Source organism: Acanthisitta chloris, unplaced genomic scaffold, assembly GCF_000695815.1.
Source record: "Acanthisitta chloris isolate BGI_N310 unplaced genomic scaffold, ASM69581v1 scaffold26305, whole genome shotgun sequence".
In the NCBI taxonomy this organism is placed as follows: Eukaryota; Metazoa; Chordata; class Aves; order Passeriformes; family Acanthisittidae; genus Acanthisitta; species Acanthisitta chloris.
The window spans coordinates 13,535-25,258 of NW_008673542.1; the positions used below are offsets into that span (position 1 = coordinate 13,535).

The window sequence follows — 11,724 nt, forward strand, 5'->3', positions numbered from 1 at the left end:
GCTGTGTGGATTCCCACAACCTGCAGGAGCTACATTTCTCAGCTGACTGCATCGTACATTAGGTAATTTTAAGTACTTTTTTCTTGCACAGTTAATATACAATTTACTACTTAGTGACTCACTGTGTCAAATTCCTCTGTAGTGTGAAGGAAGCCCAAGGAGAAGCAGGGGAAGTGGAGTTGGCCCAGCAGGGTTAGGCAAAGGAGAGCAACTCTGCATTTTGAGATGGGGTAGTGGTTGTCCAAAGAGAGAGACAGGGTGGAAAGGATGTCCTTAGAAAAGCCCTTCCTTCCTTCCACTGCCACAAAACTAATCTATCTGTTCCAGAGGGTCCAAGAAACTCTGCAGATTAAGCTTCTGCCCTTTGGCTATATCTCATAAGACCAAGTATTTATTGAAAGCTTTCCCAGAACACCTTGTACCCAATCTGGAATTTATAGCCTCTCTCATTTGGGTCACTCCACAGAGGCCTTAGCTCACCCAACCCTTAAAGAATCCTTTTGCCATCTTCTGGTGTGCCTGTCCTGAGCTACTGCATTGGCTGTCCTAGCACACACTCTCCCCAGGCACCAGAGCCCAGGGGAACATGCCAGCACACCTAAACCAACATGTCCTTCTGTTTCCTCACCTGCCTTCTCTTCAAACTACTCACCTCACCTCACCATTACCCAGTGCAAACCACTCCTGGTGCCCTCTGTTAACTACTGGGGCTCTATTAGCACATGTGGTCACACAGAAATAATTAAGTGTCAAAGCCTGGTGGCACTAACAGGCATAAACAGCATATTCTTTCTATTTGAATATCATATAGTATCCAAATGCACCTTTGCAAAAACACTTCAGTTCTAGTTGTTCCTTTGTTCTCTCACAATATTCATACTTAGAATAAAGAGGAAAAAAAGATGGGTTTTCAAGTGACAATTCTGTACAGAGCTGAAAGGGCTTTTCAGGACTAGAAATGGTTTACCAGAGACTCAGCACACTACCACACATGCAGGCTGGACAGAGAACTGGTCTGAAGCAACCCTGCATGGTCAGGCATGGTCACACTAGCACTAGTGCTCAGCTCTGATGAGATACAGGTGGTGTAGGAGGTGCTGCACTGCCACTATCAAGAGATGAAAGCAAAGGTGAAGCACTGACAGAGCACACTGTAAATCAGGTACCCTCCTGCAAACAAAATGGGCAGACTGGCATTTCAGGCAGATGCCTAGAACTCTACAGAACTATTTTCCCTGGTAACTACATCTTTGTGCTGCAGGAAAAGTGCTTAGGAAAGAAAATTCCCAGTATGTTTTGGTTTTTTACACCCTGTCAAAGAAGGCAGCACAAATTTACCTCAATGAATTATATTAGTATATAAAAATCCATATCTTTGTTCCTAGATCCCCCTTATCAATCCATTTAAAAACCAAAACATACACAACCATCAATGCAGTGCATTTATGCACCACGAGAACAGGTGTGTAGGCATGGAATAAAAGGAAACATCCAGAAGAGAAGTCACAGCTTATGGAAGAACTACAGAATTAACAGAAGATTATTATTTTTCTGCTCAGCTGTTTGAAGCCCCAGACTTACTCTACTCAATTTGAGAACTCATTTCTCAGACACAGATGCAGGAAACCCCCACAATTCCTCACTCACCTAACTTTAAGCACACCAAGACTTGGTTACTCCCAGGGAAACACTCAAGTGCTGAAAACTAGCAGAATGCCTGAGTGCTTGGCTGACTGAAGCACATACAGAGCAATGCAAACAACTAATACCAAGGAACTCAATTCTTGCACACAGTCTCATCAATCTTAGTGGAAAAGCAGAACTGAACAACAGCTACAAAATCACATATTTGTGGCAATGTGATAAGACTACTAAAATACAAGCAGACTCCAATCCACTTACCAAAACACTGTGACATTCCCCATCTTCCTTTTCTCAGCCAACTATTACCAAGGCTGAATTTGCTCTCTTGACAGGCCTTGCCTTGCTGTTGGTACTGGGAATTCCCCCCCAGTGTCTTTTGCTTCTCTTCTGTCTTAACATCTGGGTAACATTTGGTGCACAGACAAATCATAGTGATGTATGTAAACAGAGACAAACATACACAGTCATCACCACTAGGAAATCCTGTTCAAATACTTGGAAAAAAAGCAAAAAGGGCTGGTGTGTACTTCACTAGAACGAGGATATTTTAATGCTGGAAAGTCACAGACAGTGACAGAGAATATCAAACGAACAGAGTCCAATAAATTCCTTTCAGGCTTGTGGCTATAACACAAGCACTGGGAGAGCATGAGGATGCTGTGAGAGTAACTACTCAGTTCTGCTGGCAGCTGTCCTGGTGGCATTTGCCAGCTGCTGGCATGTTTGTCCCTTCATTTTAACCAAGCAGAAAGCCAGTGCCTGTTTAACTCCAACATGATAGGACTGCAATTACTTGCAAAGCTTTGAGAGCACTATGAGAGCATCAGTCATATTCCTCCAAACTATCCACATTTTGTGCTGAGAGTTTTCTGGGGTTTAATAAGCCTTTTACAACTTTGTATTGTTTGTTCTCTGAGTCTGAGGCCTTTCAGAACAGCTGTGATCCACACTCACAACTAATGGGAACCAAAGTACAGAACTAACAATAAACAGCCAAACTTACGACACGATACTTGCTGTGGCAACAACCCTTTCTGAACACCAGAAACTCTGAATCAGAAAAAAGCACTGACTGAAGGGCTAATCAATCCTCAGCAGCTGCCTGTTATATCCAGGAAAATTAATCAAACCTGCTCAACTCTGGAAAATCATCCTGGCACAAATAGTCACAGACTGTAAAATCTCACTTCTCAACAAATGATCCCAAAGAGCTGATTTGTGGTATTGGGAATCAGAGGGGAAAACATCCCCTGAAAGGACCAAAGGAGTAAATAAATCAAGACAGATGGAAAAAACAAAGATTTGCAATTTTTGTAGTATTTTGTAACCTCTTGATAAAAAAAACCAACTTCTTATTTGGGTGAGAGAAAATCAAACCTTCTGTTTTCCCTCTCCTGAGGCACAGTTCAACACAAACAGATGTGTTATTACTTCTGAAATCAATCTGGCACAAGGCCAACCCCAGCAAACCCAGTAGGAAAGGTACACCTGAACTCTCTCCAGATCAGTGGGCTCTGAAGCACAGCCAGTTGCTCTGTGCAGCCACTCCTGTTGCTTTAACCCAGGACTCTGAGCTGCCAAATGAACCCATATCCCAAATCTCCCCTCCTCTGTGCACCTTACATGGCTGCCTTGGGGCCTCATTTTCCTTTGGTCTATGCTCAAACCGTAATCAAAGAGGTGAAGGAAGATACTTTGGAAAACAGAAATAAAGTGAGTGGTTAAGAGGTTTATAATAAATGAGAACAGCAAGTAGACAAAGTAGTTTCCAAATACCTAATAGAGGAGAAAAGCCAACAAAGATCCAAGATGAGGATGGTGAATCAGGGAACTGGTTTTGGCTCTGTGAAGTATTGCTGTCACTGTTTTCCTGCAAAATACTTCTGAACCAGTTCATCCACTTATGAGGGTACTCATCTCAGCAGAACTGAAACAACTAATTTCTTCCTTGAGACAGATGAGCTCTGGCCTTGAGAATCTGTCTGCACTGCCACAATCAGCCAAACGACGACTGTCAGCACATGGACTGAACTCTGGGAGGGATGTGGGAACAAGGCACTGCAGCAGGGGTGAGAAGAGCAGTCGGTGGTGCAACTGAATGAAAACAGAACTTGGGACTACAGTCCAGCAGAAGGGAACTGAGGCCCATGGGAGTTTTTGGTGAAACAAGCTCAGAAAGCAAAGCAGACCAGGTGAGTGTGAGGGTGCAGCAGTGCTGCCAGCAGCAGTTACAAGCTGATCCTGTTGGGAAGCTCAGGATTACAGGGAGCTCCAGGGTGCTAATCCCCACTGAAGAAAGATCCTGGGGGAGAGGGGAAAGTGTTTCTTTACAGGGACTGGACACCATTTAGCAAACTTGAGTCTCAGAGAATTAGGATGAGCAATTCACTAATGAGAGACTCTGCACAATTGTTTTGAGATCTTTTTGAGCTAGTTTCCATGTATCCTACAAGCCACAAGCAAGTCAAAGGATGGGGACAGCAGTGGTACCTATCTGTGCAACTGCAGCACCAGGAGGTTTGGATGCAGAGCAGCCTGAGCCTCCTGCCTGCTGCCCAAGAAGCCTTTAGACAGCACCCAGCAACAGGCTGACAACAGCAGCTAACAAACCCCTGGGGAGAAATACAAAGTAGAAACACAAAGCAATCTAAGTAAAGAAATGTATTTCATTAGGAGCACCATGGAAATAAGCAAAGGTATAATATGATGGGTATGAATTCAACACAAGAGATCCAACAAATCATTTGCAGACATATCACAGCTCCTTATTTTTTTGATTACTGACTTTTTGCAACCTTCATCTAAATTTACCACTGAGTGAAGACTTTAACATCTGTCTGGATGATGATATTTTTCTAAGGAACTAGAAAAAAAATAAATATTGAAGTCCAAGCTGTCTTCCAACTTAACAAACAGAAAACTTGTTTTTGTGACAAGTAACATATTAGTAAAGTAGCCATAAAAATATTTTGGAACTTTCAGGAGTGGTCTGAATGTCTCAGTACCAATGACTTCTTTTTGGACATCACGACTAAAGCCTTTTCCAATGCACACACTCCAACATTTTGGCAAAGAAATTCACCATTTGTTTCATTCTCTTACTGTGTCTATATGCAGCATCCTAGAACAGCTAAACTACCTGCACAAATTGTGAGAGGAGAGAATTCCATTCTCAAAACAGATCTTTTTGTAAAAAAACTCCCATGGATCTTTACTACTGAAGAACATAACTTCAATCCTATACCTTATCCCCAGTGAGGCTGAGAACAAACGGATTAAACTAGTCCTGTCATGTGCTTGGAGATGATTATTTCTTTGTGCAGTTTTCCAATTACAATTTGCAAGACAGTATCTTCCACATTTCCTTCCCAATTCCAAGTGACTGACAAACAGTGCTAATCTACACACAGTTATTTAGTTTGCTGAGTAGGAGTGGCAACAGCCAATTTTTTTTTTAATGCACTGCACTACATTTATTTATTTCGAGTTAAATTACTATTAAACTCTTGCTAATTCCAGTGACAACATAAAAACACTTTGCAGTTGTGTATGTGGCAAAAGGCTTTGGTTATACATACCTCTGAAAAGAATACAGAGAGGATGACTAGGCTGATCCAGTGAATTACTCCTGCAAACTGTGAAGCACTTGAAACTGCAATTAACACAACACAATGAAGCGTCATTATAGCAGCAGAATGCAACTCAGGGTTAATATAATTAGTACTGCCACAATTTATATATGGTAAAGCTTGCTGGCTTAGATTTTGGAATGGAATTACCAGGAAGAGGATGGGATGCAATGGGACATGGAACTCCAGCCCTGCCAGCTGCTCACCCTAATTCAGGCAGCTCTTCTTTGGAGCCTGTACAGCTAACACTGCTGTAAGCAGTGACACACAGGGTTTGGGTCTTTGATGCTCTCACTGCTCTTTGCTCTCACCCTGTGAGCTGCTTTAGTACCAGATGTGTGACTAAATCCTAAAAATGCACACCTAAAAATCCAGAGTTAGGATTCAGTAAGGAAACAGAACGCACTACTATCCCCACATTATTCCTTGTGTTCAGTCTTAGACAATTCAGCTCAGATGATCAGTATTTGCCTGGAACAGGTACCTAAAAAACTAGTGCTCAAACTGGACCTCAAAATACATTCCATGCTGACAAAAAAAAAGCAGAAAGCTGACAGGGTCCAGTATCTGAACTGCTGGCGAATCCTACTCTCAAAGTCACATGCTCTGAAGTTTGGAGTAAGGGAATGAAGACAAAACAATCTCTCCTTACTTAAGTGTCTTTTGCATCTGCCACAGCAGACAGATCCAACCAGTCTGTGTGGTCCTGCAGTGTCAAAGAACAACTGTGCAGCAGCCAAATGTAAGGCAATCAATGTCTGTGTGTATAGAGATGGAAGACTGTGGCAGAGTTAACTAGTCCCAAGAACATATAGGGCATACACTCAATAAGCATCTGATTTTTAAATCAAACCCGATTAAAATGGGAAGGAGACAAAAGGGATGTAGGAAGAAATCAGGATGCAAGTAAAACTCTTAGCATGGAACTCACACTGCTGAAGCTCTTCTGGGGCTGGATGAGAGAGTGTGTGTGTGGTGCAGCAGAGGAACTACTGAAAGATGAAACAAATGGGCAAAATATAATATATTTAACTTCCCCAAGACGCTGTGTTTATAGGGCTCATAAAGATCCAGAAGTGGAAACCCTTTGGATGCTGTTTTTGCAGCAGAGGTGGAGGGACACACAAGGCTCCAGCTGCCCCCGAGTGGATAAAAGGGATACAGCAAGCAGCAGTTTGGGCAGAAACCCTTTCTGATGCTGCAGCAGCTGAGCACTAAGGCAGAGGCACAGCCAGGCAGGGTGCGATCCAACCGCCAGGACACAGGGGAGGGGAAAAGCCTTGCGAGCAAACAGCCTTTGCACAGGAGCTCAGTCACTGCATCTGGGTATTTGCCTCTTCCCCTGCAAAAACGCTGTGAAAAGCTCCAAACCACGGAGCAGAGCCTCATCCCTGCCCTGTAGTGGCTCAAATACATCCTTGGGATCCAGTTTGAGGCTCCTCAGCTGATCAGCCTCTGCATTCATCTGGAGCAGAATTTGACATTTGTTGAATTTCTAACATTTTTCCCCTCCCAAAAGCTAAAAGCCAAAATGTTCTGCTTTATTTCACATTTTTTCCTTCCCTGGTGCTATAGGGCAGAAGTGAATGCAAATCCAGGTGCTTTTTAGTGATGTAGAAGGTGGTTTAGGACAGAATGCAGAGTCCAGCCAAACTCAGTTCATCTCCTCACAGTGTATATCCAGGAGGGATGAAGGATCCATCCTGACAAACCCTGAGTGGCCATTACAGAAGTCTGTACTATCAGCCTTTGCTTCCAGTGGATGTTGTTCCTGCTGCTGATGTCCTGGCAGATACACACTGCAAGGAGTAGGGAGGCAGTGCTCACTGCATGGTTTGGGCAGGCCCTGAAGCTCTTCTTACTGAGGCACTGCAATGTGTGTCTCCACTGCACAGCTCTGCGTGGACTCAGCCAGGGCTGGATCTAGCCACCAAAGGGACAGAGGTGGAGCTTCTCAGCTTTGTGGTCTTCAGGAAAGCCTGATGCTTTTTACAGATACACCTGCTGCAGCTGCTGGCAGAGGGAGGGCAATACTAACATGACTTCCAGAGTTGCTTTCCCCTAAAACAAGATGAGGAATGGATAGCATGGTAGGTATTTCTGAGGAGTCATGGTTGGAAACCAACACAGCCCTCCCTTTTCCAAATGAGGTGCAAGTGAGTTAATATACATCTGTTTCTGCATTTGCAGAACATCACAGGGTATTGAGATGTTATTTTGTTAATGCATGTGAAGAGCTTTGAAGATAGACCTAAAAAAGCTGATTATAGGACAGACACCTATAATAAAAGAACTATTATATGTCCCTTGCTTTCTGGGGTTTCTAATTCCAGTATGAATATACTTTGTGCTAAAACACCCTAAAAGGTGTCTGTCCTTTTCATGTGTGTGACCTACAGTTTGCAAATGTGGTGTCCAGCCCAGAAACCAACAGCTCTGTGCATGGGAGAAGTGCACTGAGGAACCCAACACCACACTGACAGTATGAGAGGAAAATGATGCTCTCAGAATGTCACAGCCAAAAAAAAGCACCACAGGTACTTTGTTGTGTTGGTTTTGTTGGGTTTTTTTTAATAAAGGGAGACTCCCTAAGTAATTACAGTCTATAATGTGGATTAGCAGTTGTTACTGTGAAAAAATTGGCAGTGATGTGCTGTAACACATCCTAAGGTACTGCTTGATTTTATATGGAATAAGGAATCCTTTAAAACTGTAATTACGTTTTTGAAAAGCATAATTATGGGCTAATGGCTTTTTAAAACCTTAATGTAAGTGACACACATTCCTCATAGGGCACAACTGCAACACCTCTATCAGCCCCACCAAGACAGCCTTTATCTGATTTAAAGCAAGATAGATGCTATTCAAACTTGGCAAAGGCAAAAGGCCTGATGGGATGATCCATTAGTTAGAATGCAAAGCAGCAACACGAGTGGAATAGGTCCTTGCTCAGGTGCTGAGAAAAGCCAAACAGGCAGGGGCCACTGGGACCAGAGAAGTCACCTGGCACCAAACCTGCAGGGCATGTAAAGCTGCAGAGCTCCTAAGAGTGTCACATGCACCAGACACACAGAGGAGGAAAGCTTCCAAAAATAAAGCCTTCTTTAGAAGATTCTTCAGAAAATAAATGATAAGAGAACAGGTACTTCAGCAGACAGTGCCTTAAACTGTTAAAACTCTATGAGAAATCAACAGTTTTTAAACTCTTTGGCCCTATAGGAAGTGACAATTCTCTACATAAACAGAAAGATGTGACACTCATTTCTTTCTTAAGGACTTACACCCACAATTAGCATTTCTGACTTTTTTTTTCTAAATTCTGGGCTTCCTCAACCAAACTGTTAAGTGACCAGAGCCTACAGGAAGTAGTAAGTGTAATGGAGTGGCCATGCCAGGACAGGGTATGCAGGATGGACAGATGGGTGTGACTGGTGAGCAACAGTATGGAAGGACAACTTAGTCATTTATACATCTTACACAGTTTATGAAATGGCTGCAATTAGCAATTAAGACCCCTAAAGAAATCTTAATACAATTGCAGCACCTATATCTTTTCTCCACTAGTATCAATTGACAAATCCCAAAAGCAAAAGGACTTCAATTGAGTAAAACCTTGGTTTGCTCAGTTTAAAAGTTTCCACAGAAGATACCCAACCATGGCTCAATTTATAGGGCTGTCTGAATCCCAACACTGTGAGTTCAACACGTCTGAGATTGTATGGAGATGCTGGAGGCTGCTCCTCAGCATAGGGAAAAGTGTAGCTGGTATATCTGTTCATGTCAGCTTTGAATCATAAAAGAAAACAAGAAAAAAAAAAGAAAAAAGGGGGAATGGAGGAAAAGAGCAGTAGGGGAAAAAATAGATCAAATTAGGAAGCAGAACAGCAGCATTAAAACTCCCATTGTGGAACCTGTGTAGAGTGAATTCAGATAAAGCCAAACTCCACTGAAGCTATTATTTGACTCTCAGTGTGTTAGCAAAGTAGAATGAAAATCTGTATCATTTCAGTCCATTACAAGCTAGAAAACCATAATTTCAATTCTTATCCACCTCAGCAGAAGTGAATTAATAACAGAGGTAGCACAAACACCCCAGCACAGTCATCACTTCTGCCATCCACAGGCATGTGAAAAGCACCAGAGATTAATGATGCACAGATTTTTCTTCTGTGCACACACTATGTCTGTAAAGGACAGACCTTTTCAAGTGCATTAGTACAGCATGTGTGAATCTCTGCATGCACACTCTGCTTGTGTCCTTTGCAAATTTATCCGACCCTGAATTTGTTATTTAATCTGATTTTGTTATTTGACCTGAACTTGGTCAGTCAAGTAAGGAAGAGACAGACTTCACTATACCAGGGTTCCACAAAACCACATTTTTTTACCTAGCCTACTAATCATTTATATGGCAGGAAAAAAAAAAATCCCCACCATCCTCCCCCCTTCAAAAACCTCCCAACAAGTTAAGCCTTTATTTCATCAAAATTAAAAAAAAAAGAAAAAAAGAAAAAAAAGAAAAAAAAATCCTCCTACTCACACTGGAGAAGCTTTATATCTATTAGGAGCTCCAGAGTCAGAAGAATCACCACCAATACTACACAGGCTACCAGGAAACTGTTGAGACTTGCACTGAGCAAAAATACCTGCCACACAGCTGCTCGTCTCCCACAGCACGGTTTTAGCCAGTTAGATCTAAAGAAATAAAATTAAGGGGGGGAAAAAAAGAAAAGAAAAGAAGAAGAAGTGAAAAAGGAAAAGAGCTAAAGAACAGTGGACTCAAAATGACAAGTTCTGCTGTTATGGATACACTCAGCAATAATGCACAAAGGCTTTGCAAAACTCACTTTCACTGGTTTCTTTACCAAGGAAAACACTGCACAAAAACCTTCACCTGCAGATCCTGTGTCTCCCCAGCTCTGGAGTGTGCTGGTGTCCAAGCACCGTCAATGCACTGAGTAGTACAGCCCTAATTATCACACATTTCTACTTTCTTCCTGCTAGTTAGAAGCTAATGATGTTTCTTTAAGAATTTCTCTGTTATTGAACTTCATGGTCATGCACCTTTATCCCTGCTCTGCTCTGAGACAGGTCTGACCAGGGCTGCCAACCTGGTTTGCAACAATCAGTCCATGACATCATGGAAAAGAGTAATAGGAACTGGAAAAACACCAAGGAGTAAGCTGAGTGACTCCACAGCTACACTTAGAGTAGCAAAGGTGCACAGCCTGGCAAAGCATCAAGCCTCAGGCCAAGGCTCTCTGGCTTGGCTATTTGTCTAACTCATCAATCTGTTTGTGGATCAGGCCAAAAATTAATTTCCCAGAGTTTGGGTACCACAGTTTTGGGGACAGCATGCACCAGGGACTGCTCCCAAACCTACTTGAGATGAGGTCACCTTGTTGAGGAGGAAAAATAAGGTTTAGGCAGAATGAGAAAGGTATGAGGCAGCTCCAAGGACCAGAACTCCGAAGGGAAGGTGCCAAATCGAACGCTGCACCAGTGCTGTGCTAATGCAGATACACATTTACAAGGGGATTGCTAAAAAACGTTTTTCTTTTGGAAGTATTGGCAATAAGAACAACAGTAGCATGGACTTCAAAGACATAAAGCCCATCCTGATACTTCTTTTTTTTTCTCCTATCCCCCCCAGTTTCACTGTGATACAGTATCGTATCATTTCTCATCCTGGTGCTCTGCAATGTTCCTGTCCTGGCTCACCTCTGGAGGTTCCCATGGGATGCTTGTCTGACACTTCAGATTTCCAAAGCACTGCAAATACACATTAGGTAATGAAGAGCTGGCAGGATTTACTAACTAAGGTTTACTAAGCTGCCAGCACACAAATGTGGTGCAGTAACCCACTGTCCCAGCTGAAAGAGCAACACACAGGAATCACTGGTATACAAGAAGATACGATGACAGTGATCAATTCCAAACAAGCAGCTCTAGACTCAATAACTCATGTGACAATCAAACACTTAGGAAAACATCACAGAATGTTCTCTGAGGTACCCACACTCAGAAATGAGGGAGAAAGCAATGCTAAGCAGTGCTCAGAGACTTGACACTTTCAAGCAGCTTCTCAGCATTAAGCCTATCAACACTTGCAGTCAGATTGCCTGATTGCCTGGCTGAAAGACCTCCTCAACTGACTCTTAAGACTTCAGAGAAGATTTTACAAGTGCTACTATCAGCAACTTGCCCTTAGGTTAAACTTAGCAATGGCTTGTGCCTTAATACAGGATGCACTAGATTACAAATCAGTACTTTTTGACAGAATAAAAGGCATTGGGATAGGCCCTTTTTGCCAATTTGAGCTCTTTTTGGATTTCATTTTACATCATCTCAAAACAAGATAAATTGTTTTTACTGCAACTCTGATTCTGGGCTTATTTTTTCTTTTTCTTTTTAAATTTTTTTTTTTTTTTTTTTTTTTTTTTTTTTTTTG

The 11,724-nt window shown here is 42.4% G+C and overlaps 1 protein-coding gene across 1 annotated transcript in view; it reads right to left on the reverse strand.

The window, feature by feature from the left end:
* LOC103802525 (chromosome unknown open reading frame, human C15orf27) overlaps positions 1 to 11,724 on the reverse strand; it is a gene marked incomplete at its 3' end in the record, with an annotated part of 28,682 nt that overhangs the window by 6,913 nt on the left and 10,045 nt on the right. Inside the window, exons 3-4 of the mRNA XM_009075008.1 lie at positions 9,814 to 9,968; positions 5,223 to 5,296 (exon numbers count right to left, since the gene is read on the reverse strand). Of these exons, the coding sequence (XP_009073256.1) occupies positions 5,223 to 5,296; positions 9,814 to 9,968 (229 nt within the window). The remainder of the gene's footprint in view (positions 1 to 5,222; positions 5,297 to 9,813; positions 9,969 to 11,724) is intronic.